At 37.1% G+C, this 27,928-nt stretch overlaps 1 protein-coding gene across 1 annotated transcript in view; it reads left to right on the forward strand.

Annotated features, from left to right (window-relative positions):
* RCAN1 (regulator of calcineurin 1) overlaps positions 1-27,431 on the forward strand; it is a 44,419-nt gene extending 16,988 nt beyond the window's left edge. Inside the window, exons 2-4 of the mRNA XM_067298943.1 lie at positions 20,194-20,367; positions 21,374-21,533; positions 24,602-27,431. Coding sequence (XP_067155044.1) covers positions 20,194-20,367; positions 21,374-21,533; positions 24,602-24,765 — 498 coding nt within the window. The 3' untranslated portion in view covers positions 24,766-27,431. The remainder of the gene's footprint in view (positions 1-20,193; positions 20,368-21,373; positions 21,534-24,601) is intronic.
* Positions 27,432-27,928: the final 497 nt, after the last annotated feature.

Raw genomic sequence — 27,928 nt, forward strand, 5'->3', positions numbered from 1 at the left:
GGAAGACAGGAAAGTTAGCTGTGCCACAGACCATGAAGGTTTGGGGTAAATACTGTTTGGATCTATAAATCTAAAAATGCAGTATGGCAGTAGGCAAATAAGTGTGCTAAAAATCTTGACATGTTAACCCATCCAGCTTTCTTTAATTCCCCTTCTTGAAATCAATAGTCTTATTTTTTGCGTAGATTGGATGTGGGGCACCAAACTTTACTATATCATAAATACAGTCAAATCTGTCTCTTTAATGATAGATTGCAGCCCTATCCGTATCAGACGGAAAGGGGATTCTTGTAATTGTTATGTCCCGCAGTTGCATCTAATTAAAAGCTTTTAAAGTTTAGTTTTGTTTCACTTTTAAGCTGCATTAGAGCAATTTAAAAGAAAAGTCTGCCTATATTTTGCAGTGTGGAATTTTTTTTCCTATAAGGGAAAAAGAAACCTTGGAAAGTTTTGTTATTGCAAGCTGATCTATCTTTAACATAACTAGTAGTTTCTGAGCTTCAAAATAGGCAGCTGACTTTTTGTAATCGTTGACAACATAGCTCTTGTAAGTACCCAAGACCACTGTTTAAGAGAATTGCTGGTAATGTTCTTTTTTCCCCTCTTTGTTTTTACCAGTCTACTTGATCTTTTCATATCTTTGCACATTATTGCTGGGCAATATGCTCTCTCTGTGCTTTAAGTCTGGCTCTTTTGCTGACTGTTGTTAATACTTTGCGTTGCATATTGTCTTATTTGAAGACTGTAATTACTTTGCATTTAAAGCTGCAAAAACCCTGTTGTAACATTTAGGTTGCATAATGTAGAACTAGAAATGCTTGTAAGCTCCTTTTTGCTCTGCTCGGAAGGTTTGAAATATCAGCTAAAACTTTTTTGATTGCCTCTAGAAACAAATAAGATATTGCTTTCCTTACAGGCTGTCAAAATTAGGTGACTTTTAGAAGTGACCAGTCTCTGGTGCTTAAAAGTACAGTGTTTATGAAACTCCTAAAAGAGTATGTATTAATCTTGCACAAACTGTTTTTATAATGAACACCTGAGTTCATTAGTGTTTGTTTTTTCCTTCATACTCAAATTTTGTGAAATAGAACATTTGATCTCTAAGCTTTTCACAGGAGTAGTTCAATCAAAACATAATTCATCTGGAAAAAAATGATAAGCCTTAACTGTTGACACGGGAAAGATGTCTTTTTCTGTATTTACTTAAAGGCTAGGTATACAATGGTAATCTTTCCTTTGACTGGGACTTTATTGTTGCAGTAACTTGATGAAGTTTCTCAGAAATACCTTGGAGAGTGGCATGAATAGTGAGCGCCCTAGGAATAGCTTAGGGCAGCGCCCTGAAGGGAGCTGTCTGCATTACTTCCTTGGCCTGAGGAAAGGCATCCGGGCTGTATTTTCTATAAAAGGGTTTGGGGGGCTATTGAAAGCAAATTAACATGAAATTTCAAAGTAATGTGGAAACCTAGGAAACTACATCCGTGTTTAACATCCATGTTTAATATCCTGTTGAAATTTCATTTTTGTTTAAACTTCACAGGGAAATAGGAACAATTTTATAACACTGAAAACCTATTTCTATAGCACTCTCTTATTTATATGTGTGATAAACTATGCTTCTAAAATTAATGATTAGTGAATAGAGAGGAGAACTTAACCACTTTAAATGATTTGAAGTGGAGACCTAATGGAAGTCCAACAAAACCTGTTTGAAACAAGGACTTTGAAGTTCTCAGCAAAATAAAATCTGTAAGTCATGTTCAGGCTGTGAGAAATGCCACAGTGCTATGGCAGACTGTCTGGGAAGGGAGGATTTGGGTAATCAATTGACTTTTTAAGTGGGAAGCAACCTCTGGTCAGAGAAATTAGCTTGTTAGCCTTTGAGCTGTATAGACACCCCAAGCCAGATATGAACAGTGTGCAACAATGTTACGTGTAGTTTCACTAATACCCAGAGGTTATCTGCATAGTAAATACCATTAAGTTTCCTTAAATTTCATAATGAAAATGGGAGGAAGTGAGGGTCCTGGGAACTACTTTGAAGACTCATTTGTTTAAGTAATACCCTCCTGCCTGAGGCTTGATCAGAGAGGGGAAACCAGAACTTTGATCAAGTACTGAAGTCAGCTCTACTGGTGTGCTGCGTTGAACTGACACCAGACGGGATTTTAGAAACCAGTCTGGCAAGTAGATTCAGAGAACAGATAATTATTTTATAGTCCCTCTATGGAAACAAACTCTTTGTAATGTTGTGACTTCCAAAAAAAGGGCAAGCTTTTAATAAAAGATGTGAGTATTCAGAGAGGCTCTTTCTAAGTTTCCTTACTAAAAAAAAAAAAAAAAAAAAAAAAAAGTTTGTTATGGCATCTGAGAATGGAGTGGTATAAATGGATTTATACAGGAAATAGAGGGAAAATATGTATCTTTATTTCTTTTGTAATGTATTTTTGGGAGACTAATCTTGAAAATAAGGATTCGGATTATTTTTGGAAAAGGTTGTGCATTTTGCATTTTTTGTTTGTTTGGTATTTTTTAATCCTTCCCCCCTGCCCCCCCAACACCTTTCCTCTTTCCCAGTTTCTCCAGACTTCCATCTTGGACAATTTGGCAGAGATAGTTTCTTCAACAATATTCTTCTTAAGGGACCACATATATTTCTTGCCATGTGGAACATCATTTTCATCTAAATTTTGAATGAAGCTAATGCTTATAATTACCACACTTCTATAAAGCAGCAAGAAAAAAATAATTGGGAATCTCCTGTTTATATGAGTATGTGTCTATAGATTTGGGATTCAAATATATAGACTTGTCTGATAGTTCCTCCCGCCACACACACACACACACACACACACACACACGCAAAATACTGTGTCCTGCTATTTAAACGCAGTAGCCCTTGCTGGGTTAATGGAGAGGGCATTATGTCTGCTGACAGCTCAGCTCTTTGAGGCCTATTTTGCAGAAACTGTTTGTACTTTCATGGGAACTTAACAGCCTCTGGCTTTTGAGGTTGCCATATAAACAAATTGACATAACCTGCCCACATAGTCTTACTTTCAGCTGTTTTAAACAGGTAAATTCCTATTTAATGTTAGTTTCAGGTTTTTCTATCATTTTAGCTTTGACATCTAAACAGTACTAAATCCCTGTTAAGAGGAGCTTACAGATAAGGACTTGATCCCGCTTTCATTTAGGAAAGCGGCAATGTTATAGCATTGGCTTTAAAGGGGAGCAGAATTAAGCCATAAAGTGAACTGCAACATCAGGACCAAGATGGACAAGAGAGGAAAAAACAAGCTATTAGAGGGTGGACTAGATCTAGTTACATGTCTAAGTAGAAATATGTGCAAGCACATTGTAACTTGTTTTTTCTAAACAAGTGTATGCATGTTTGCCATGGTAATTATTCTGGGTATGGGAGTGCTTGAGTTAACGAAAGCGTATCGAATAGAATAAGCTCATTTAAATGCTTTTTGCTTTCAGAGAAAGAGTCTTGAAGATTCTCAGTCAGAAGCTAGACAGTGGATGTATACTACTTTACATACTGTACAGACTTTGTGAAATGTTTTCCAGGAAAGTAGAGTACAGCTGTGAATCACTTGTGGAAAACCCAGTGGAATGAATTAGTCAAATGTTTGAGTGACCACCCTTTGCCTTCTGGTATCAGGAAATAGTGCAACTTTCCATGATTTTATACAGATCATACAGCATAAATAAGAAAAGCTAGAGTTAGAGTAGCAAGCAATTACAGTTGCTGCTTTTTGACTTTCTCATAGCTCTCTAAAAATTTTTATTTTGGAATAAATATGAAATTTAATTTTGGACAAAAGGTATGTTTTCTTTCTCTTGGAAAACCACACATTTTTAAGATAGAGAATTTCTCCACTTTTTCCCTAATCTTTCCACTTCTGCCTATGTTTCCCTCTTGGCATAATTCAAAATAGCTGTCCATTTTCCCCATCTCTTCCAAAAGTGTTACTCGTCTTCTCTCCATTGACTGCCAGGCTTTTTATTTCAGGGTCACAACTAAGCAAAGTCAAAGACTGCACAGTTGAGACAACTGTAAGTGTAGAAAGGAAGACTTCTGTATCAGTATTCCATAAGCTGTATATTAGATAATGTACATACATGGCAGTATTTATTTCTGTTTTTATTGTCATTCTCAGAACTGACTAAACACTGCATCCTTACATTCAGTAAACTGACCAAATATTTCTTTACTGGACAGTAATGACTGTTTCTTTTGATGTTATCAGCATAATTAACAATTAAGTACTACAGTCCAGCTTCTTTGTTTCACCTGTGCAAATGCACTGAAGTGAGTGGATTGTCATGCTGCTTGCACTGGCAGGCAAGTATGGTCTGAACAGTGTTGCTGGTTCTGGTACTGGAACACAAAAATGGTATGTCAGAAATGCCAGAACAAGTGTGTGTGAGGGAGCGCAGCTTGCAAACTTCCTTGGAACAAATCCTGAGGTAGTCTTTGTGGCTTTACCTGTTGATCCAAAAACCTAGGGAGGCTATTGATGTTTGGAAGGGGGTTGTTGGGACTCCTTGACATCTTTGCGTAGATGGGAAAGCTCTGAGAATTGACTGACAAATCTCACTTTTTGATAATTCCTCTACCTTGACAATGAGCTGATTTTGCCAAAGATAGTTGCACCCAAGTTCTTCTTTAGGGAGCTGCATAGGAAGGTTTTTTGTGAGCTACAGCTTGTGCATGGATGTACTTTGAGAAATTCTTGATTAGACCAGTTTGGTCTAGGGAAATAGATTAAATGACTTGTTACTTAGTAAGTAAAAGCTGCCACATTCACTTTTCCTATTCAGTTGTACTGAGGTGTGTCTTGCTAACTTACTGTGCTATTTCTTGAAGGTGGCAGTGTAGAGGAATGGCGCTTAGGCAATCTTAACTCTAAATTCCTTTGGAAAGGAGAGAAATGCCTTGTTTTTAGCTAAACACATCCTAAGAAATTTAATGACAGCAAAAGCTTTTAAAAACAGTTAATTCCAAGTAGTACAAGATACCATTGAATTGAACACTGACTTAAAATAACTGAAAATGAAGTCTTCTCCCTGTCTTCTCCCCCTCTCCATACACTGAACTAAGCTTGAACCTCTCACTGCACTCGCCATGAATTTGGATTCTTTCTCCTCCTTTGTTTTTGTCCACTTTAACCATGCCCCAGATAGCCATTCTGATACTTTGTCACTTTTGACCTTTTTTCTCTCTTTCTTAAACAAACCCAAAAGCATGCATATTTTGCCAAATACACTTTTTGGATTCACGTTGTTTACTCTGTATGAGTTTGTGTGTATGAGGCAGTTAGGTGGTCTTTCTAAGTTATCTTTTTATGTGATAAAGATCAGCAACATCCTTAGCCTCTGACTCATTCTTAACTCTTATTTTGAGCTCTGTAAAATCCTGGAAAATCAAGACAAACCATTAAATCACTTAAGTGATTTATTTATTTATTTTACTGTAGTGTGTGGATTAAATAACCCCCTAAAACTTAGAAATTGCTTGGTACAGTAAGCAGATTTCACAGGCTGTGGAATGAATACCTGGCTTACTCTGCATTTGTGTCCTTTGCCACCTATTTCTACAAGGTTTTGAATTCACCCATCTTTGTATCGTGTGGCATACGCCAATACTTGCTCTAGCTTGTCTGTAGGCTCACGTAAGCTGACTGACTCGCTTCTACCTAGCAGAATAGCTGACAACTGAGTTTTGCATGCCTCTTCCTTGGCCTTCCTACTCTGATATTTTCACACAACTTTTTGTCACAAACATTGTCCTTTAAGCTTTTATCCCTGTGTTGTATTTGATTGAAACTTCTTAAAAAGCTCAAGACAACCCTTTTTTTTGCCTGCTTTCTGATGACTTTGAGAAAACTCCTCCTATCACTTTAAGGGACATTTTTCTTCTGTGGATTTGTCTTTACGTGAAGGAACTCTTTCAAAGTACAGAACAATAAACAGTGCCTTTTTTTCTAGATAATTCTTTAAAGGATTAAGTGATATCCTGAGGAGATTATCCTTAAATGGAGTCTGAACATAGGGTTATAGGCTCTTAGTAATCTTCCCTTCAAATGAATAGAGAGTGCTCCTCAGAAATTTGTAACCTTTTAAGACACTATTTGCTAATGACTCTTTTCTTCTTTCCAGGTGAGAGAGAGCTTTGTGGGCTTTCTTACCTACTTTCTAAGGACACAGCAGGCATAAATGTTCTTTGCTGTGTTTCTGTGTTTTCCAAAGAGATATTAGCTACTCTAGCTTGGATAGTTCTTAGCTCCCATTCCCAGGACAGCTTTGAGGTCTAGATGAGTAGGATGCAATTCTGGTGCTGATCATGCTTTCAGGCACCATGAAATGAATTGGTGACAACTGAGCATCAAGGTTGCTCAGTTTATGTTAATACCTTCCACAATGCCTCTTACTGAACAACACACGGGGGTTTCTTGGAGATTTCTCTACAGAAGGTTCTGTTATCCTCTTAACAGGTTTATTGATGATTAATTTAAGATGCTGGTGTTGCATGGGTGTTACAGCTTTTGAATAGTTTCTGTTTGTATAATCTGTCCATATGGACTGACAGAATGCTATGCAAATCTCATTTACTTGTTCTGGTTTTGTCTTTTATTCATTAAAATTATTTTTCTATACCAAACAAATTTAATTTAGCATAAGTGGTTTATCTCTTCTAAAGTACCCCCAGCATTTGAAGATCCTAAGATACTTTTTCCTTAAGTCCACTGTTCTACTCGATTGCTGCAATTTTGCAAATTTCTGGATGCTAGCTTTTAGCACTTAGAAATCATTTTTCTGAGTGGAATGATGTTTTTAATATGATTAGAAAAGTGATTGCCAGTAAGTACCCTTCATGAAAAGTACTTATTTCATTCCAAGGTGCTTGAATGAGGGCGAAATTGCAGATACATTTACTATGGATCGCTTGAGTGAATTCTTTGCCAGGGTGGAAACAGTGTTGAAGAAAGATTTGAAATATTAGAATATTGGAATATATTTGCTATATTAAAAGAGTTTACTAAATGTGTCTAGCCAATTACTCAAATATTCTGTAGTGGAATTTCCAAATTACTGGTTTAATATTACCAATCGGTGAACAGGAATTTAGTGTTTAATGCTTGGAAATGGAAGTGTAAGTCATGGATTTTTCCAAGGAAGGAATAAGCACACTGTAGGTCTTTGTTTTTCTGATGGATGGCTGGAAAACTGTCATGCATTCAATCTGTAAATAGCCCTTCTGTGACAGAGCACAACTCTTTATATACTGTTTGAATGCCTGTAGCCCACATAATACAAGTGTAACAACAATTCATATATTTTAAGCTTCTACTTTAAAAAAAAAAAAAATCTTGTAAGAGTCTATTCAGGATAAACAGCTACTTTCCTTCTTGGCAATGCATTTGAAATCTGTGTTTAAAAAAATTGTCCATGGGTTATTGAATTTTTTTTTTTTTTCTTTTCCTCTCTCTTCCTTCTCAGTGGAGTAATTGTGAAGAGGATAGCGTCTGTGTGCTGACAAGTGGCTGAGTTCAGCACTTGACTTCATAGAAACCTCACTAACATCCATAGGTGACATACACTACTTTGGTCAAAATTTTGGATCCCTTGGCATTATGGATTTCTGCTGAAAGGACATGCAGCTTCAGGGCACAATCTGTGGTTTCAGACTCTTCAAATAAATGTTTTTAATTCCATTAAGGACTCATTTGAGTAGGGTTACTTCTTCTGTTTTTGAAAGAATAGCAATAGATGCAGGCAACCTTCTTTGGAATCTCTTTCTTCTTCCTTGTGAAAAAATCTTGAATTAAGATCAAGAAAAGCAGATAGGTAACAGGCATTCACTGGAGCCAGGTTGTGTTGCAGTTCACATGTCTTCAATAGGTGAAATTTTTAAGTGGAGGGAAAAAATTAGAGTTGGAACTTTTAAGAATTATTGATTAGGCAGTAAACAAAATTGTCTTACAGGTGGTGGATATTTCTTGAAGAAATACCGTTTGACTTTTCCAAACCATTTGCTAGTTTGGTGGGGGGTTTTGTTTGTTTGTTTGGAATGTTTTCCTTTGAAAAAACAAAGTTTATGTAAAATAATCAGACTGCAGGCAACTCGCTGTGGTACTTTAGCAAATGTCATTGAAGAGTAATAATAGCTCTTGAGGTTTTCAAATCATCTGTATTCCATCTGTGAGGGGGAGTAATCTACATAATGACACCTGTGTATTATCTTTGGATGTAAGACTATACTCAAATTCTCGAAAGTCCACCAGAGTAATGTTGAGAAACAGCTTTGGGGAGGGGGGACTCCCGAGACCACTGGTTTGAGTTAAAGTAGCACCTTGACATTATGTTGGGAGGTAGGGGAGTAAATAAAATGCTGCTTGCAGAAATAGTCCAAGCTGCCTTTTTTTTACTTTCATTTGCCTTGGAGAGCATGCATATGTTTGAGAGAAACTCCAGCTTGCAGAATTTCAAGACCTTCAAATAAGGAAATACAAGTGGAACTGATGAGAGAATCTGTTGTATCTATCCCTAGTTATTACTGTTTTGTCTAACTAGGCATGGTGAACTGATCTGATTTCCCAAATGTGGTCATGAAAGATTCATTGCAGCTTAAAAGCTACAATTCTGCTTGAGTGGAATCATATAGGAATGACTGGGTTTTGTTTTCCACAATTAAATTTCCACCATATTCATTTAAGGTATTATAGGCTATGTTGTATTGCAGTACACTCTGCTTCTGTTTATCTGCTTCTGATGCTTCTGTTTATCTCACGATCAAAATTTAATGGAGGAATAGGGATAATGGTGCAGGTCATACCAAAACAAAGTTTGGTGACATGATCCTAGGAACCTCCGAAGACATCAGTAGAAATGATGTTGGCTTCTGAGTTTTCTTGCAGTAAAGAGCTTTGGAACAATTTCTTTAACCATCCAAGAAGTCCCCTACTAACAAAAGTAAGGGTGAGGCCCAGAAACCACTAAAATACTATCTGACTGTGTCAGAATGGATTTGAAAACTCTATCTGAGCTTTGTTGCTCAAAGTAAAAAGTAGTTACATTTCTTGGTTGGTATATCTGAGGCTTTGATATGCAATCATTCATGCTTTACAATGGTAACTCTTGTTTTAGGCTTTGACTAGGGAATCAAGGTAAGCTGACACAGATTCCCTACTTCTGCTTGCTTTCCTCAGTCTTGACCTTTTATGATATATACTTTGTTATCTAGAATATATAATGAAAAACACATGAGAGAAGAATATCTTGGTTGTTTGACCTTTCCAGAGAAGCTTCAATGGATATGGTAGAATACTGAACCAGAAATGCCACTTACCTTTTTATACTGCTGTGATGGTGTGTGCTTCATAAAGTCACAGAACAGAATAAATATTTTGTTTCTCAAGCAATATTTAAAAGAATAGAATGCTGGGATGAAGCTTTTGCTGTGACTAAGGTATTATACAAAAAAAAATAATCAAACTTCTGTTTAAAAAATGTAGCCTTTGATTATTTGAATCTGGATCATAACCCCACCCACTCATCTCAGAATTTAGTTTTTAAAAGCTCCTGTTTTGTAATATATATCATGTCTTCATCAGTGTATTTAAAAGAGTATATATCAAAATAGACCCCAATTTAATGGATTTTTTAAATCATAAATCAAACTTAGGTTCAGTGTTCTGTTGACATTTTTCATTTATGTTGTTCATCCATCTTTTAGGTCCAGGATGGAAGGCAGGAATTTTACAGGTGTGTACTTCCTGCCAGAACATCTGGATGTTGTAGAGCTTTGATCACCCTGGCTTCATTTTTATAGGGTTTGAATAAAACACTCCGGGTTGTGCAACTGGATTGTGATGGACTGCTGGGTTCCTTACTGGTGTCCTTTCCCTCTTACCCTGAGAGATATTTGGAGAACTTAGTTCTTGTCTCTTTCTTTCAGTCTGCATCCTTCCATTCTTGTTGTGTTGTAAGCTGTCACGGCTCAATCATCTTCATTCAAGAACTTCTGTTCCTTATCGCTTCTGATTCTAGTTGTAGAAGATGCTTCTGTTTATCTCATGATCAAAATTTAAATATATTATGCCCAGCACTGAAGGCCCATTTCTTTGAAATACAGTCCCTGTTCAGTCTTCAGACATGGTATCTTTTAGATCAGTGTGCAAGCCCAGCACACAGATTTCCTCAGTTCCCTTTAGCTCACCCGCTTGTTGGGGTGACGTGCAGAGGCAGTGCCAGTGCTGCGCTCCAGCTGTGCTAAGTGTCAGAGTATGAATGACATGCTTAAAGAATGCATGAATCCAACTCTAAGCATGTGCCCTATCCCCTGACCTCCCCCTCTGCTGAATCTAATTTATAAATAACTTTACAGCTGTTCCCTCTCTACAAAACAAAGCGTTCATCTTCAGAAGGTGCCCCCTCACTTGAGAAATAATTAACTGAAGGGCCATTTTTGTTTTAATAGCTGATGTGTATAGCATGTACCTTCTTTCATAAATTGCTTCATCTTGCAAATCCACCTATCAGTTAATCACTGTTTAGACTTTTTTTTCGCCACACTAATACTCAAATAACCTTGAAAAAGCCAGACTGCTGATGATTTTTCCCAGTTATAGTGGTAGGAAGAATACCTCATACTTCCTTTATTTCATAGTTACACAGTGCTTAAAAGAAAGAAAACTTTATATCTTGGGGGTGGGGGGATATTTTTATAAATAACTTCCTTCAATTCTGCTACAAAAAGTTTACAGATGCTTTTTATTTATTATGCAGAAAAATAGCCTCGTAAGGCATTTTGATTTAAAAGCCCTTGTTCCTTTTTAGTTGATAACATAAATATAGAAGAACTTTGGAGATTTTTAATTTTTTTAAAATCTCCACTCTGAAGAAAGGATTTATATAGATATCTATATTTATGTAAGCTTTCAACAAGTTTGAGTAAAAAGGGAAGAGGGTTGTTTAATTATTTCCTGCCCTTCCCTTTCCATAGTTAGCATTTTCTAGTGTGGCATATGCCCCATTTCCATGATGAGTTTGAGACTGTACTATTGTCTCCATCACCTTTTCTTTCCCTTTTCCTCCTGAACATAAATAAAAATCAACAGTGCAACTGTTTCTAGCCATGGGAATGATCTTAGTTACATTCTTTCCTGGTGAAAGATTGTCGTTGTGGTCTTTGGCTTTTGTTCTTTGTGTGCTTTTTTTGTTGTTGTTGTTTTTTCCTCCCCCCAGCCCTCACATCCCCAAACATGTAATGGATCAAACTATAATATTGCTGGATAGTCTTTTCCAGGTATTTTCATCCACTTTCAACAAGCAGCTTATCTTCATGAACGTTGTTCTGATTATTGGAAACCAAACTGTATCACTTTGAGGGATTCTTTGGGGTGGGAGGAAGAGAAACCTTACAAGAACTTTCTCCCTCCCTTTTTCAGCACTCCCCCCCCCCCCCCCCGCCCTCAATTATTCTGGAGGGACTTGACATTTCATAGTATGCTCTTCCTGCTCTACATATATTACTTGTAGATGATATAAGTAAAATGAAAAGTTAAGTTAGTGAATTTAAACAGAAATAGAAGAGAAAAATAGGGCTTGGGTTGTTGGTGAGTCTTTTTTGTTTGGTTGTTTTTTTGTTTGGTTTGGTTTTGCTTTGTTTTGGAAAAACTTGTTTTGATTGGCGTTTATCTGTTATATAACTTTATATAAAGGTATGTCAGAGTCTTGAGGTTTAAGCATGTGTACCAGCTTAGTAACCATGCAAAATCTTCATAGCTGTTCTGCTTGCTTTGACACGTTTTGCTTAAAACTTTAGGAAATTGTCACTAATATTCTTCTGCTATATTTTCTGATTGGAAGAGGAAAAGGGTTTTGCGGAACAGTCAAAAGTCTAAAACATAGGTGATATCTCACCCAGATGTGTGCCCTTGACTTTTCGTGTGCTTAATCTATCCCTGTCCATCTCCAATAAGTAACTACATCAACATCCAAAAGTATGTTAGTGATAACTGTGCTGAACTAGTGCTCTGATAGATATTTCTGTGACAAGATTCTAGCTTCATTTCTGAAAAGTTGCTTTTAATACTGTCCAGTAGTTCATAATTTTATAGCAGTCAAAGACTTTTTCTCAAAAGGTGCTCGTATATAGTGTTTGATATAACTTGGTGTAGTACACTTAAATAAGCCTTTCTTGTGTACCTGATTATTATATGGAATTAGATGCTGAAGTTTTGTTAAAATTCAACCAATTTTTATTCCCCTCCCCCAGCTGGAAATTCAGTGTCTATAATACTTACATGCTTCTGAAATAGTGAACAGTCATGTGTTTTCTGTTCCATATTACAAACAAAATTAATGAAAGGAGTTGATGATGACAGTCTTAACTCTATTGTAACTCCCCTTTTCCATTTTGTAATCGTGTGGGTGTTACCTTGCTCAATATACTGCACATTGCTCTGCATAATTTGGAAAACCAGTTTGTCTACTTGTCATGATGTTTTGTATGATTCCTGTAAATACAGTTGCAAATGTCCTTTGTGCAGTTCACTCCCTAATTCTAAAGACTCTTCTTTCGCTTTTTTAAAGGTTTTTGCTGCTGAATATTTCTCTGCTAATGTACTAAGTTTATATGCTTTTCTTGTAATTTCTCTCTGACAGTCTTACAAATGACTAGAATATAAATTCATATGTACGTAGCTTTTTGAAGAACTTAAGGCCTTTCATAACCACTAAATCAAGGAGACTACCCATTACCCCTTTCAGTTGCGTGATGATTCTGGCCCCTTCTCCTCCCTTACACTCATATTACACTTGTGTTTCTGAGATGGGTTTGCCTGGCACAGGAGAAGTTTATATAGATACATTAAGGACTGCGTTGTTGCATGACTGCATCAGTAGGTGTGCAGCCATTTCAATGTTCTGGATTAGAGATCAAGGTTGTCAGGGTCTCCCAATGTTCAGTCTAATGTAAAGATTTTTGAAGAAAAAAATATATTGAAACATGATTGGTCTGCCAATTGTTTTTTCTTCACAACAAATCCTGTCAGACTTGCAAAAAGAAATCATGTCCAGATTCCCTTCCAGTGTCAGACACTGAAAAATACTCTCAGTCGTTTTTTTCTCTTTATTTATTTATTTTAGAGGAGTAAAATGAAGTTAAGAACTCCATACAGACATTTTAAGGAAAGTGATTTTTGGGTGAGCCAGCTGACAAAGATGTGACGACTTCTGCTCATTAAGTAAACAAAAATAATAATAAAAACTCCAACCTACACAAAAAGCAACCCACCTTTTGAATCCTAAGGGCAGGAAGGTTTTCCCACGATGTAGAATGTTACTGTTCCCTGACTGCAGTGCCAATTTGCAGAGCACGCTCAAAGACAGTTGAGGAAAAATTCACTGTCAAGGGCAAGTGTTCATTACCCCTGCACATTTTAAATTTTCTTACTTTTTCAGAAAGTCTAAGCTCTGGGGATTTTTATCAGAATGCATATTCAAGCCAAGCTCTTATCTAGTATTAAGTTCTAGAAAGGAACCTTTTTACCTTTTCTCCCTCAGAGCTTCTGTCATGTACAGATATATAACATTCCTGTTCTTGCATTGACATGGAGGTTAGAAGGTCACTTAAATTCAGATGCGTGCAGTGCACACAAAGTATAACTAACTGACCCCAGACATACATAGATAGGTCTGGAGGTTGAGTTCATAACTGTCTTCCCCTCCCTCTCCTTTCCCAACCACTAGGAATATGAAACCAGTAAGTACAATTACCCATTCTAGATTACTTCAAGATGTTTACCCATGTCCTAAGAGTTAAGGTAAGATAATTAGTGTGAAGACAGGAATGGAAACTGTATGTTGATGGCAAAAGATCATCAAGCATATACAGTTGGGTGTAGAGGGACTGTGTAAAGAACACCCTCCAAGGATAATTGTAAAGGTCTGCCAGTGACGACAGAAAGGAATGGACTATGTTGTTCTGATTTATGTCTTGTTAAGGTGATGGGGGTTTTTTTGCTTGCAGAATTGACATGTTTCTTTTCAGGTTATGTTAGTTTTCTTCCTTGGATCCTTAGCTTGGCTAACATAGATATCCCCAAGGAACAGTCATTTTTGTGACTTGCTTAATCTGTGCCTTTTGTTCTACTTCTATGTTACATGGTCTCATTTCCTCCTCCCTCCCTCCCTCACCTATTTTACTGCATGCGGAGATTAAATTATAGAGCTATTTATGGCCTTTGATTTTATGTTCCCACTATTCCACGTGCCTGTTTGTGAAACCTTGTTTCTCCTCCCTCCCCAAAAAGCAACCCCAAAATTGTCTCTGCTAGTCTTCTTTGCCTGGGAGCTGCTACCAGTGGAGCATCTGCCAGGAGCTGCTGATGTTATGGAGTATTTTAGATGTTCAGTGAGCCTCTTGTCTGCAGTTTTTACAGGCAAAGGTCAACTTGTAAAACTTGATCTCCAGAAGGTGTACTCCTGAATTGGAAAGGAAAACACTGAGAAAGCAGGGCTGTCCATGTTGTTGTTTCAAACTATTCTTATGCATTTGGCATTCATGATTCTCATTGACCAGGATCCTGTTGCACTGGTGAGGTTTGTATTATTTACTATCAGGCACCTGCATGACAGAATGTATATTTAAGCAGGTGATTGCCTTGCCCTTACTCTGCTTTTCTGCATTATAGTCATGGGGTCAGTAGGGAGTCTAAAAGAGAAGATAGAGGCAGTAAGCTCTCAAAAGAGTGAGGAAGAAGAAAAATAGTACTCTGATAGTTTCAGAATTACAGGTCCTAAAGTTCTGATAGTCTTGCAGTTCTTTCCAGATGGTTCATTAGCAGGCGGCTGATAAATGTCATAGGATGTGAACACCACAGAAGAAACCTTGCGACACTGTGTCAGGATTTTGTAATGTGTTTTGCAACTTTGACTGTTGGCTTCTAAAATAGATCTCAGGGTTCTCAATGTAGGGCTACTGCATTAATTAGCAATTCATTAAATGAAACAGGAGCCCTGACAGTGAACATGTTTGGGGGGGGGGAAGAGAGAGAGAGAGAAAACTAGTCTTCCTTTCATTTGTTTTTAACAATTAAATGTAGCTTAACCTGAGATGTCATAGATTGCATTTTTGTTATAGAACTTAGAAGTAAGAGTATTAGACTTCATTTCAAAGTGATCTTTTTTCAGGATACCAGTTCTCTTTATTTTGTGTTGGAAATGGAGTTCCAGTATGCAGCAGTCCCCGTCCCCCCCTTTTTTTTTAACCCAAGTTGTTTCTTTAAGAGTGACTAGGGACATAACCTTACCAAAAAAAAAGATAATGATCACACAGAGCAGACCAGGATTGGTTTCTTCCCTTTGTTTTTTTTAAACTTATGGAAGAAAATAAAATCCTAGTGCATAGCAATGGAAACCTTGGGATGTCATCTTTTAAATTCAGAGAATAAAGTATGAGAAATCTATTTTGTGAGATGTTAAACCTCACAAATGGTTTATTTACAGCTAATATAGTAATACAGCAAGCTATAGTCCTGTTTTAGATTACAAAGTTAAATTTAAAAGATGGCAGCAGTAAGACTTGTAAAGTCATTTTCCTTGGACCTTAGCCTCAGGAATAGGTGGCCTAGAGGATAGCAATCAGAAGTATTTTTAATGCCTTATTCTTCATGGGATTTGGATCTAAATAAGTTGTAGAGTTACAAAGGGATGTTAGTACCTAGAGTCTGCTTGTTCTACTTTAAGCTCTGAAGTCCAAAATTGGAGTATTGAAGACCTTTACAATCACTAGACTGATAGGAAGCTCTGACAAGCTCAGCTATATAAAGGTCTCCAGCTAGGTTGCCCAAGGCTTCTCTCCAAGTAGCTTAAAAGCTGCCTCACGTAGGCCCTGTGAGGCTCTACAAATGAAATATTCTTTCCACCTCACCTGCAGAGACCCATTCACCTAGGTAGCCTCAGAGTATGCCAAGTGACTCTGACTGAGCAGCAGGTAAAGGGAGGACCTTTACTTTCTTATCAGGAGCTATAGCATTCACCTTCCATTTATGCCCAAGTGATTCATGGCCATGTTTTCCAGATGAGCATCTTGACCACTGTTCTATAGAGTCATGCTTGGTGCTTCCACTTACGAAGTTTTTAAGACACCTGACAACCTAATTTCAGGGCAAGGACAGGATTCAAGACATACTCTGCATGATTTTCTATGGTAGCTCAGGCAGTTTACTGCTCAGCATAATGGCTGTTTATGAATCCTGTACTCAAGGATCTTGTTCCTGGCTGCAGGTAGTGAGCTTGGGAACTCAAACCTGTTCCCACTCTGTGTGTGCCTAGTCCAAATCTTGAAGCATTGTTTGACAGGAAAGCCACTGCATCCCACGCTCCTGTGAGCTTAGGGAGAGGAAAGGGACTGTTCTTTCTGCTCGTTCTTTCTGCTCTGTCCTGCAGGCACTTGCTCTGGGAGTACTGGAGACCTGCTTTCTGTCACTTTATTTTAGAGTTTGAGTTTAATCTCACTGACGGCATCTATATCCGTTGTTAACATCCTTCAGAACCGTTTCTCTTTTCCTGAGATGAGTTTATTTTTAAGGATTGGCTTCCAAGGAAAGGTACTAGGAAGTAGGCCTGAGTAGTTTTTCCCACTAAGGTAACTTTGTATTAGTTGAGAGTTTGACTGGTAAATAGTGACTTTGGCCTGTGACACAGTAAACATCTTTAACTTCAAGTGAGTAAGCAGAGCCCACGGAAGTCAAGAGGACTGTTCATGTGAATAGTTAAATGTTTGGTTAAATGTTTATGAAATAAGGTTTTTAATTTATGACTTTTTTTTGTTTGTAAGTATTTCATAAAAGCTGGTGATTCTGTGATGTTGTAGCTCCATTTTATAGTAAAATGAGCTAAATGCATGTACAGTTTTGACTTTGTTACACATTTTGATCTAAAGTTCCATAGGACAATTTCAAATAGCTTGTAAATGCTTCAGCATAAGCTTAACATGAACTTAACTTAAACTGGTAATGATTTTTTTGATTGTTTAAAAAAAAATAGTGTATCCTGTGCTGCTTTAGGGGAAATGTTCTCAAACCATGATACAATTCCATAAATCAAAAAAAGTCATAAATGTAGATTTTTATCCCTCATCACTGCAGTGAGTAATTCGGTTTGTCTCTTAAAACCTTGCCAGCAGATTACTGCAGAAACCCCTACAAAAAAAAAAAAAAAAAAAAGTCAGTTCACAAGGCTCAGGCTGAGCTTCTAATAAAGTGAGAATGGGAAGTAATCCATAAAGTTGAATTGAAGAAAGCTTGAAAATGAATTCTCCCTGCAAAGGAAAAAGTGTTTTCCAAAATCAATTCCTCCTAATCTCTAAACTTCAATGCTTTTGTATTTTTCCAAAAAAGTTAACAAAAGCTGTTGACCTGAGGTATTTGTTTTCCGTTCCAAAGCCTTGAAATTTTCCTCCTGGCTAATTGCAGCTTATTACTGTAGACTTTGGTCCTTCAGCAAGCAACATTTTCCATCTTAAGACGGGTTGTCCCATTCCAGTGAAGAGCATGTTGTCTGAGTGCTGAATGGAATTACTACCAGTGGAAACTATGCTGCGAGAGGGCTTGATAAAGCAGCTGCCGTGCAAACCTCAGCTGTTTTTTCCATCCTCCCCAGCGCCGGTAATTAGCATAGGGAAGCTGACTAACGTGCTGACGTCACCTCTTTCCAGCCGGAGCTTACAGTTTGTTCCTGCCTGCCTCCAAGCATGCAGGACTTCGGGCAGGAATTCGCTGCCGCACACAGGATACTCTGAAACTCTTTTCTTTTTTTCTTCCCCCCACCTCCCCGAGGGGCTGGACTTGTTTCCTTTATAAACACTCTCTGCTGCACTGACAGCTTCCTTAAAAGTATTTGTTTTTTGCCGAAGCGCGAGTGTTCCTTTAGAGAAGCACAGCATGCATTTTAGAAATTTTAACTACAGTTTTAGTTCTCTGATTGCCTGTGTGGCTGAGAGCGATGTCTTCAATCAAGCAGAAACAAGGGTATGCTTTGGGTTTTGTGTTTTATTCAAGCGAATTACTGTACGTAGGTGCTGTTCTAATACTGTTTAAAATATAGTACAGCTTACTAGCTTTTTGACCTGTAAGAAGCTTTCAGTTTGATGTAAGGGTCTTGGGTCTTACAAGTCTGCGATGGTATGCTCTGTTGTGAATGAATCATCCTCTGGCGATTGTAAGATCTTGAGCTATGTGTATTCGAAAGATCAGAAAATCACCTCCAAACATTCTTTGTTGCCTGTATAGTGTATTCTTCACTTTCATATGTGTTTTCAGCAATGTTTAGATTCTAATTTTGGTAGTAAGATCCATGTAACCTACAGTACGCTCTACCCTTTTTCAGGCTTTGAGGGGAGGGGCCTGGCACTGGAATTGTTAATAGTGTAGTGCTAAAACATTAAAACTTTTTCTCTGATTTGTACTTACCTGATTAGAATTCATATAATGTAAGTAATCCAGTACTGATACAGTGAATTGTTGACTACTAAGATACTTAAAGGACAAAATAACATATAATTTTGTTTAATGTCATATTGCTAACATGATATGTGACCTATATAATTCACGCATGCTTTGAAAAACTACACATATTGCATGAATCTTGCAGATGATCTCTGAATTTAAAGTAAAACATGAACTTTGAAATACAATTCAGCTTGTCTTTTTTTCAGTGAACATGTGACTAAGATCTTGGAAATTCAGGCTTATTTTTCATGGTTGGGTTCAGCTCACTTTCCAGTGCAGGAAGCTAACAAACAAGGACTTTCTGTGCTGAGGGTTCTGTTCTTGTCTCAGTTCTCATTTTGAAGAAGCTTAAATGTGGCTTAAGAAGCAGAACAGCTAGGATTTTAAAATCTTTTTGAAATATAGTGGTTATGTACATAGCTTCAGAAAGGAAAATTAAATTTTGAAGTAAATACTGTATTCTTATCTTTTGTTGCTATTTCTACTAATCCAAAATGTAATTGTGTATGAAAAAAAAAAAAGGCAGTGCAGTTTTACATATTTCTGGCTTCATGTTTAACTTTTAATAAGCTTTTATGAAGAGAAAACACCCAAAATGCAAACATGCATTATCTATCACCATTGCTGAAATAAGGCTTGTGGCTGGTTACTATGTTTGTAATGTGAGCCTGAAACACTTTACAAGAGCATACCAGCTTCAGAACTTCTTGCTGCTTTCTCCTCCTTTGGTCTGGCATCCTGAAGTAAGAATAGAAGCATTCTTTACAAATAATACAAAAAAAAAAGTCTGATTTGCATAGATGCCTTAGGAGCTCTCTAGGTGAACAAATACTAAAAGCTGAATGAGGCCTCAGCTGTTGGTAAATATGCTGTAGTCCTTTCACCCAGATATGACAGTTAAATAACTCATCCACAGGTCTATAAAAGTATGAGGTTTTGGTCCAGTTCCTACTCTTACTGCAGAATCAAAATAGAAAGTGTGTCAAAGGCCCTTCAGGATCTGTATGGTTAGTGCTCAAGACTTTTCAGAAAAGACAGTGAGAGCCTTTTTAGAATTTAGTTCCAGAAATAGCTGTTCCAGAGGCTGTTAAATTAGAGTTCAATAATAGTATATTTTGAGGTTCATTTTCCTAAATGAAAGCAGCAGATATTAGAAAAGGCAATGATTATGAACTTTGTTATGGGTGCTGATTTGCTGAAGAAAATTGCATTTAGCTTGTAAATACACTTTTTCGTTTTTCTCTATTAAAACAGCTAAGTGTTGATTACCTTGACAATTGCACACTTAAAAAAAAAAAAAAAAAATCTGCCAACTGTGCCATTGTCTAAGGTCTTTGGATATTAATTTTATAAACAAAACAAGTATTCCTCTTCAGTATCTTGCCAATACTGCTATTTCTATTGTGCCACTAAATCGGAGTATCTCATCCAACACCTTTTAGTGATAATAAGCTATTTTATTTAATAAGAAAGAAAAAAGATGCTATACAGAAAACAAGTGATACATTAGAAAATAAAAAAACAAAACCAAGCCATTACCTATAAACTAATAATAAAAAATGTTAGTATGCCACTAGTAATAACTGTAATTTACTTCTGTATTTCTTTAGAGAAAATATGTAACATTGCATATTCACTTTATTATTTGGTCTTTACTTTTCAGGCCAAATTTGAATCACTGTTTAGAGCATACGACAGAGATATCACCTTTCAGTATTTTAAGAGCTTCAAAAGAGTACGAATAAACTTCAGTAACCCTTTATCTGCAGCAGATGCTAGAATCCAGTTGCACAAGACAGAGTTCCTTGGGAAGGAAATTAAACTGTATTTTGCTCAGGTGGGTCTTCGCATGATTTCTTTACAAGGCACTAAAGCTTAACACTCTTAGCGGTAAGCTTCCACAGGTCTTCAGTCATGCTAATGAATACTGTGAATTTTTCAGTTTGATTGGAGAATGACAAGTTGTTCTAAAGCTAGAAGTGTTTGGAGGCTGTTACATATTTTGCATTTATGCCTCCCTGATTATTGCTTAGAGATCCTTGGGGAAAGGGAGTAGATGACAGTAATCAGCACAGTCAAAGACAGTTTGATGTGCTGGGGGGAAAGCCAAGTGTGCTTTGCCAACAATACAAAAAAAAAGTGGGAGGACTCAAATGGAGTCTGAGGGAATCCAAAGTGTAGAACTAAAATGTTCAGGAGTCTGTACCCATTGATCCTACACTCAGTACTGCAGATCATTTTAGCACACAGTTGTACTTGCAGTGTGCCATCAGTGCAGCTCTAGAGTTAGCTACTGCCTGCTAAAGCTGTGAAATAATTTCAGGTTCTGGTAATCCAGGTGCTTTTTGGTGGCTGCTGTGTATTTTCCTCCATAAATTTAATGGGAAAATTAATCTATGTGTTTCTGTTTCAGATGTCCCTAGGGACAGTCCTGAAGGAGCCAGTTTATTTATATACCTTCTAGAATTCTCACCACTCTCACTTGTGAAAATAAGTTTCAACACCATTTGTCATTAGGCCTTAAAGCCCATATCCAGCTTCCTCCTACTTCGGTATTTTGAGGGCAGATATTTTCTGGTGAAATTTTTGTAAAACTCCATAATGAGAAGATGCAGATATGCACACTTCATTGCATGTTTCATCAGAGTTATGAATGTGGTGGCTTGTCTGTATTTTGTATACTGGTCTTTCATGCAGCTCTCTTTAGTAATATTGTTACATGCTGCCACCTTGAGTGCCTGTTACAGCATAACATCTATCCAAACCTTAAAATTCCTCATGAATGACGGATTCATTGATCATAATGAAATAGCTTTGTTCTTTGTGTGGATTTTTTTTTTCAGACTTTGCACATTGGAAGCTCACATTTGGCACCGCCAAATCCAGACAAACAGTTTTTGATTTCACCTCCTGCTTCTCCACCTGTTGGTTGGAAGCAAGTAGAAGATGCTACTCCAGTCATAAACTATGACCTTTTATACGCTATCTCCAAGTTAGGGCCAGGTAAGAAGGATTAGAAGCACTGAAATTTTGCTTGAGTAATATAGCTTCTAAACTTTCTCAATTTCTAGAATTTTTCAAATGAAATAGTATCATCAGTTATATTTATAACTTCAGAAGAAGTATCAATTGACTCGCTATTTCATGTTTGTTTGTTTTTTTTTCACCCTGTGTCTTGCCTCAAAGCGAAACATGCATTTGGGGGGACCCAGACCACAATAATGCAGCTTCCCAAAACTGAAGAGGCAGTTCTGTAGTTGCATATCTTTTGCAGGGATGAGAAAGTCTTGTTTCTGATGAGAACAAGCAGTTAACAGTTCTGTAGCTTTGCAGCTAGAATTACCTCTTTCTTCATCTGAGACAGTAGCGCGAGCAGGAGGGAAGCTACCAGTTTCAGCCTCTGGTTTGAGGTAGTAATTTTCCTTTGGAACTAAGAGGGAGAGGTTTCTGCCACTCCCAGCTTGTCTGTATTTTGATCTGCTGCACTTTATTCATTTATCAGAAGCTCTGAGGTAGCTTTGTGCTGTTCTGATGGGAAGAAAAAATGCTTATTTACAGGTTCCTTTCCTCCCCTCCCCCACAACTAAAGGAGCTTTTAAGAATGAACCATGCCTTTGGGAAGCACTTTGTAAAACACACTATCCCTTTATTTCTAGTGCTATCCCATAAGCTACTTGTCATTTCAGCTAACCATGCTGTGTAGGCTGCTTATACATTTATTTATTAAAAATATATAGCAGCAGAGAGGAGAAACAGTTTTAGCTGGTATCTATTTTTAAACCAAGTATTACTTTCAGAAATAGATGTAAAATTCCACTAAACTGAACTAACTCATATTTTAAACATGATTCTGATTTTCAGAGACTAATATCACATCCCTTGATGTCATTTTATACCTCAGTTAAAACTGCCTTCTTAATGAGAGTTGGTGCATTAATGAGAGTTGGTGCAAATTCTATTTCCCAAAATCTACAACTGATTTAACCAGTCTGCAGCTGTCCTATTAGGTTTAGGAAAGAGAGGAAATGACTACATGTAGCCTTATCAAAGGGGATATAAACTGTAGTCTAATTGTAATTGTAAAGTGTAGTCTAAGTGCAATTTTTATATATCTATTTACCTACCAACTTTGGAAGCAAGTCTTATGTCAGTAGTATGGGGTGGAGAAGAGAATACAGGGAGAACTTTTAGCTCCTCATGTATTGACTTTCTGTGTAATAGGTGATGATTGATTGTATGCTAGCGATATCCATGGATTCTAGTGGAAATGATTATATAGCCCATAAGCCACTGGGGAGTTCTTCTTGCCTGTGAAGATTCAACCTCCTGCAGTTTGTGGAGGGGCAAGAATCTATGCTTATGGTGGGATAAAAATTGGGGAAGGTTACTGTCAATTTTTAATAAATGCCATTTTTAAATAGTGTGTGAATTCCATTGCTTAAAAACTAACAGCAAGAACAATTTATAGCAAAAATGTAACAGAAGTGAAAAAGTATAAAATGATACTGAAAATCATTTGTTTATCCAAAAGTATGCAGGCAAGCCTGCATATAGTTATTTGAAACCATCTGTCAAGAATAACCCCGACATACCAGAAGTTTTTATCAAAGATTTTTTTTTTTTCCTGAAAAAAGTTTTTGAAACAGAAGTCCAATAAGAGTATGCTTGTCAGAATAAAAGTAATTTTTGCTGAAGCACAGGGAATAAATAAATAGGGTTACAGCTTGCTGATCTTATCAAAGTTCAGAGCTTGCCCAGTGGTTGCTGCTTACCTCACTACAAGCTTTGCTCTTAAGTTTTAGCAAAGTCAAAAAGATTTAAAATGAAAGCCCGTGTTTTAAAATAAATATTAAAAAGGTTACTAAGTAGTAAAAACTGCTCCTTTCTCCCCTGCAAGCTCTCTGCCAGTGAGCTTACTGCAGGGTATCCTGATAAATCTGTGATCCCTTTCCCCATGAATTTTTTCATATGTATTGTGGACATTAAGTCCTATAAGCTCTACTTATTGACCATTAGGTTTATTAGAACATGAAGTAAATGGAGGCAGTTGCAAGCGGAGTTACTCTTAGCACAAGGACTTGTACATTTTTGAAGTTCTGGAGGCCTTTTCCTCTGTGGAACTGCTCTTGCCAGCTCCCCCAACCAGGCCTCAGGGAAACTTAGCCGAGGATGATTCAGAGCCTTGGTGCACTGGGGAGTGCAGCTTGTCACAGTCATCAGCTGTCTAGAATGGCTGACATCCAGATCACCATGGTGGTCTTAATAGAGACTGTTCTCTCCCTTTATTAAGGTAATGAGTCTGAAGTAACAAGAAAAAAAAATTAAGGGGAGCTGGTCAGAGAAGTGGTGAAAAGAAATCATTTACTCTTTCCCTGGTCTAGCATAAGATTAAAATTATCTAAAACCCAGTTAGATTTAAAAACAATTCTTTATATTATGGGGAAAGTAGGTGTCAAACCAGTGGTCAACCAAATTCATATCATAACACTTCCACATGCTGGCCCCATTAAATCTGAATGTTTCACATTACATATGCATGAAGCCTACTGCCTAGCCCTGTTTCTCCACAGAATGCCCAAACAGTATAAGAGCACTTATGCGCGAGGTGGGGAAAACTGTATTCAGCTTTCTTAACGTTGCCAGCTTTGTGGGGGGAGGAAGATCCTATGGTTTTATGTCATCATTTAGGAAAATGAAATCTCCATGGTACAGTGAATGGCTAGTCTTTGTATGCTTGAATACTACAGCTATCTGTTTAATACAATGAAAACCCACCAAGAAGGCTCATGACTGCCCATGTAGAACACTTGCTTGAATGCTTAGGGTAATTTATATAAACTTGCGTGTAAGAAAGCAGCTGAGCTATGTAGCTTTGAAAACAGAACCTAAGTGATTCCAGATGGTAGACATGACTGTTAGCAATGCACCTGCGCCCTGTAATGCGCTGTGGCATCAGGCTTTTGTCATTACTTACAAGTTTTTACTAAGTTTTTTCTTTTTAGTGATCTCTTTCATACTTTTCTATAAAATGGATCCTTTTTAACCAGTTTTGCTAATATTTTTACTTTCAGGAGAAAAGTATGAGCTACATGCTGCAACTGACACTACTCCTAGTGTTGTTGTCCACATCTGCGAGAGTGACCAAGAAAATGACATGGAAGAAGAAGCGAAGAAACCCAAACCAAAAATTATTCAGACAAGAAGGCCAGATTATACTCCTACCCATTTAAGTTGAACTGCTCTAGTTTTTGAAGGGTTACAAGCAGACATATGCAAGGGAAAAATTTACTATGGAAATAGCTGATTTGCCACCAAGTCACAGATTTGGTGGCAACAGCAGAAGTTGTAGTAGGAGAAATTCCAGTGTAAGGTTTGCTCAGAAAAAATATAGGAAGTTTCCTCCTTGTTTCTAATGCTGCCTGTTGGTTGACGTTATGAGTGTATTCCCAGATTGCTGGGAATGAAGATAGGCCGAAAAAGACATTTTGAGAAGTGACAAAACTGAAACTGATATGGGCTTATTTTGGGGGGGTACTGTTCCATTATAAAGCAGCTGGGGAAAGCTTTCTTTGTTCTGTCTCACATAAATCCTCAAACATATAGGCTAGTCATTTTGTGAAGTACGTAGTGATAACAGAGGTGGTTTTAAAGATTAAGGTATGGGAATCATAAAACTTTTTCTTATGATAGATTTTGTGCATGTGTATTCTTGCTCTTCTAAAACAACTTTGCATTATTTTCTAAAATTTCTCACTTCATGTTTTTGGAAATCTGGGGATTTGTTTAAAGTATTTATTATCTAAACATCCCAGAGTTATTACTAGATGCGTATATACATATATATTTATATTTGTTTTTATTGGCACTCCTTTTCCAGCAGGCATACAATTTATCTGGCACCTTACTTTGGTGCTATGTAACTTGTGCTTTTAAAATTTTAATCTTTTAAATGCTTGTATAGGGTTTTGTCTGGCAAAGTTATGGAAAAAATGTGCAATAGGAAAGTTATTTGAATAAGTTGATTTTAAATTATTTAAGTTTAAATAATTTATACCTTCAATAACATTTGTTCAGTAACTGACTTTCTCCTTTGGAAAAAAAAAGTATTCTTAAATGTATAAATAAAGCTAATATTGTATATTCATAGCAACGTACTTTTTCAGTGAAAAGAATGGCAATGGAAAGAAACATGAACTCTGTTCAGTATGTGATCTGCAATGTTGCAAACAAATGTTTTAGGTGATTGAAAAATTGCACACAGTGCACAGAACAGCAAAGAGAGACGGAGTGCCTTTTGCCTCATTCATTCCTGATGTGAACTGTTCTACGAGCTGCATATGGTATCTCTTTTTCTAATGGCTTTGTGTGTCCATAAGTATATACTTTCCTAGCTTTGTTTCCAAAACAAGCTAGTATTTAGAAATGCTTAATGATGCATACCTAAGTAATGGTAGACATGGGAAAAGCTTTAGAGTTTCTTATATGTTACTGTTTAAAGACAGTGGCACATGATATACAAGTTTAGAGGAAGAAACATCTCAGAAGTGTTTTTTCATATTTGTTTTTAAAATGGAGATCATCACTTTGAAATAGGCTTCAGTATCTTTTTTTGTAAAGATGGTACTTGATATCTTTGGGAAAACACCACTTACATTTTTAGAAAGGGGATGTTTGAAGCTTCTCAATGTGTTTTTAGAAGTCAAGAGCCTGGTTCTCTCCTGGTTGAGATTTTCCACAGTTGGTCTGAAAATGAGTTTTGTAGCTGAAGTTAATATAAAAAAAATCATTCTGTGCCATTTGAAACAAACATTTACTTGGATGCCCAGGTTCACACCTCTTGTTAAAAATAAATAGTGTAGCAAGATGTGTAAGGGAGCCGTTCCAAGTTGTGGTGCAGTGTTAAATGCAGCGTTATTGAAAGCCGGTCAACATACTAAGCAAAATAGGAGCTAATATCCTGTGACCGAAGAGAACAGGGATATATTTAACTTAGTAATACCTGCAGTAATGGCCCTGTTCTGATTGCTTTGGTTTACAGGGCATACCAAACACTGGCACTTGGTGTGCATCTTGAACCTAACTCATGTGGCACACTCTCCTTGTTAAGCTGTAGCCCAGGATATCTGTAGGTGAAGAGTCAATACAATATTGCTGGATCCATGTTGCATGGATGTGGAGGTGCATAAGCTTTTTTGTGTTACTAAGGTGTAAACATCAGTTGGATAAGTGTACTGCTTATTTAACACACACACACACCAAAAAAAAAAAAATGGAGGTGGGAGGAGGAGGGAGAGAAATCTCAGAGGTTTACCACAACTGCCTTTAACCTATTCCAAGATTGTCTTTCACGTTTCTCAAATTACTACTTGACTTAGTGTTTTACTTCATTCAATTAAAAATTGTTGGGGTAACTTCTACTCTGTCCTTCTTCCATCTGTTCACAATTACCGATCAAAGTATTAGTTTTGTATTAGCAACTTAGGTTGCTGCTGTTCTGCTTCTTAGCAATCCTGAGAAAGTAGTGCTAATTTTTGATTAGAAAGAAAAGGGTTAAACAAATACTGATGTGATTTTCCATTTTGGTACACTGATACCTACCTAATAAAGGCAGGCAACTAGAAACCATGGAAGACATAGGATGGCTACAACGTGTTCCCCTTTTGGTCTTAATTGTGAACAGGGATTTGTGAGACAGTAACTTAACTGTCTTTCTGGTTGTGCATCTTGACTTGTGCCACCTTCTGTTAGCATTGCTACAGTGTACTGCTTGCTCTTTCTGTGTGTGTGTGGGGGGGGTGGTTTTGGTTTTTTTTTAATGTTCAAATGGATGCTTAGTTGGTATTTTATACAGTTGTATAGTATGGGGTGTATTTAAATTAAAATATTTTATTGTCTTATAAATGTCATGGTGGTATTTATGCATGGAACTAAACTTCAGATTTTGGTCTAAAATCTTCAACTACAAGTACCAAAGCACTTCTGATTTGAAAAAGGTAAGATTAGTGTCCCACATCTCATCCTTACCAACTGGATGAATGTATGCAGAGAGAAAAATTTTCCAGCCCTCTACTTAAGAGACTTGCATGATCACAATTCAAGTATGAGAATCTGCTAATGGATAAAATACAGTACAAAAGGCTGGTTAAAAAGCGATTCTTCTGTGCCTAAAGTTGACCTGCTACCTAATAATGTTATCAATATCTTTTTTTAAAATAATCCCTGCACATTCCTAATATCTTTACCAGTCTTCTGCAACATTAGTAATTCTATTTTTAGGCCTCTTTAAATATGAAAAATGTGCATATGTCAGCATTCAAATGGCTTCACTTAATAACTGTAAGTCTTTGGGTTGAAAAAGTTGTCATGCAGAAATGCTATGATCGCTTCACTCTCAGTCT

This window comes from Apteryx mantelli, chromosome 1 (assembly GCF_036417845.1).
Source record: "Apteryx mantelli isolate bAptMan1 chromosome 1, bAptMan1.hap1, whole genome shotgun sequence".
NCBI lineage: Eukaryota > Metazoa > Chordata > Aves > Apterygiformes > Apterygidae > Apteryx > Apteryx mantelli.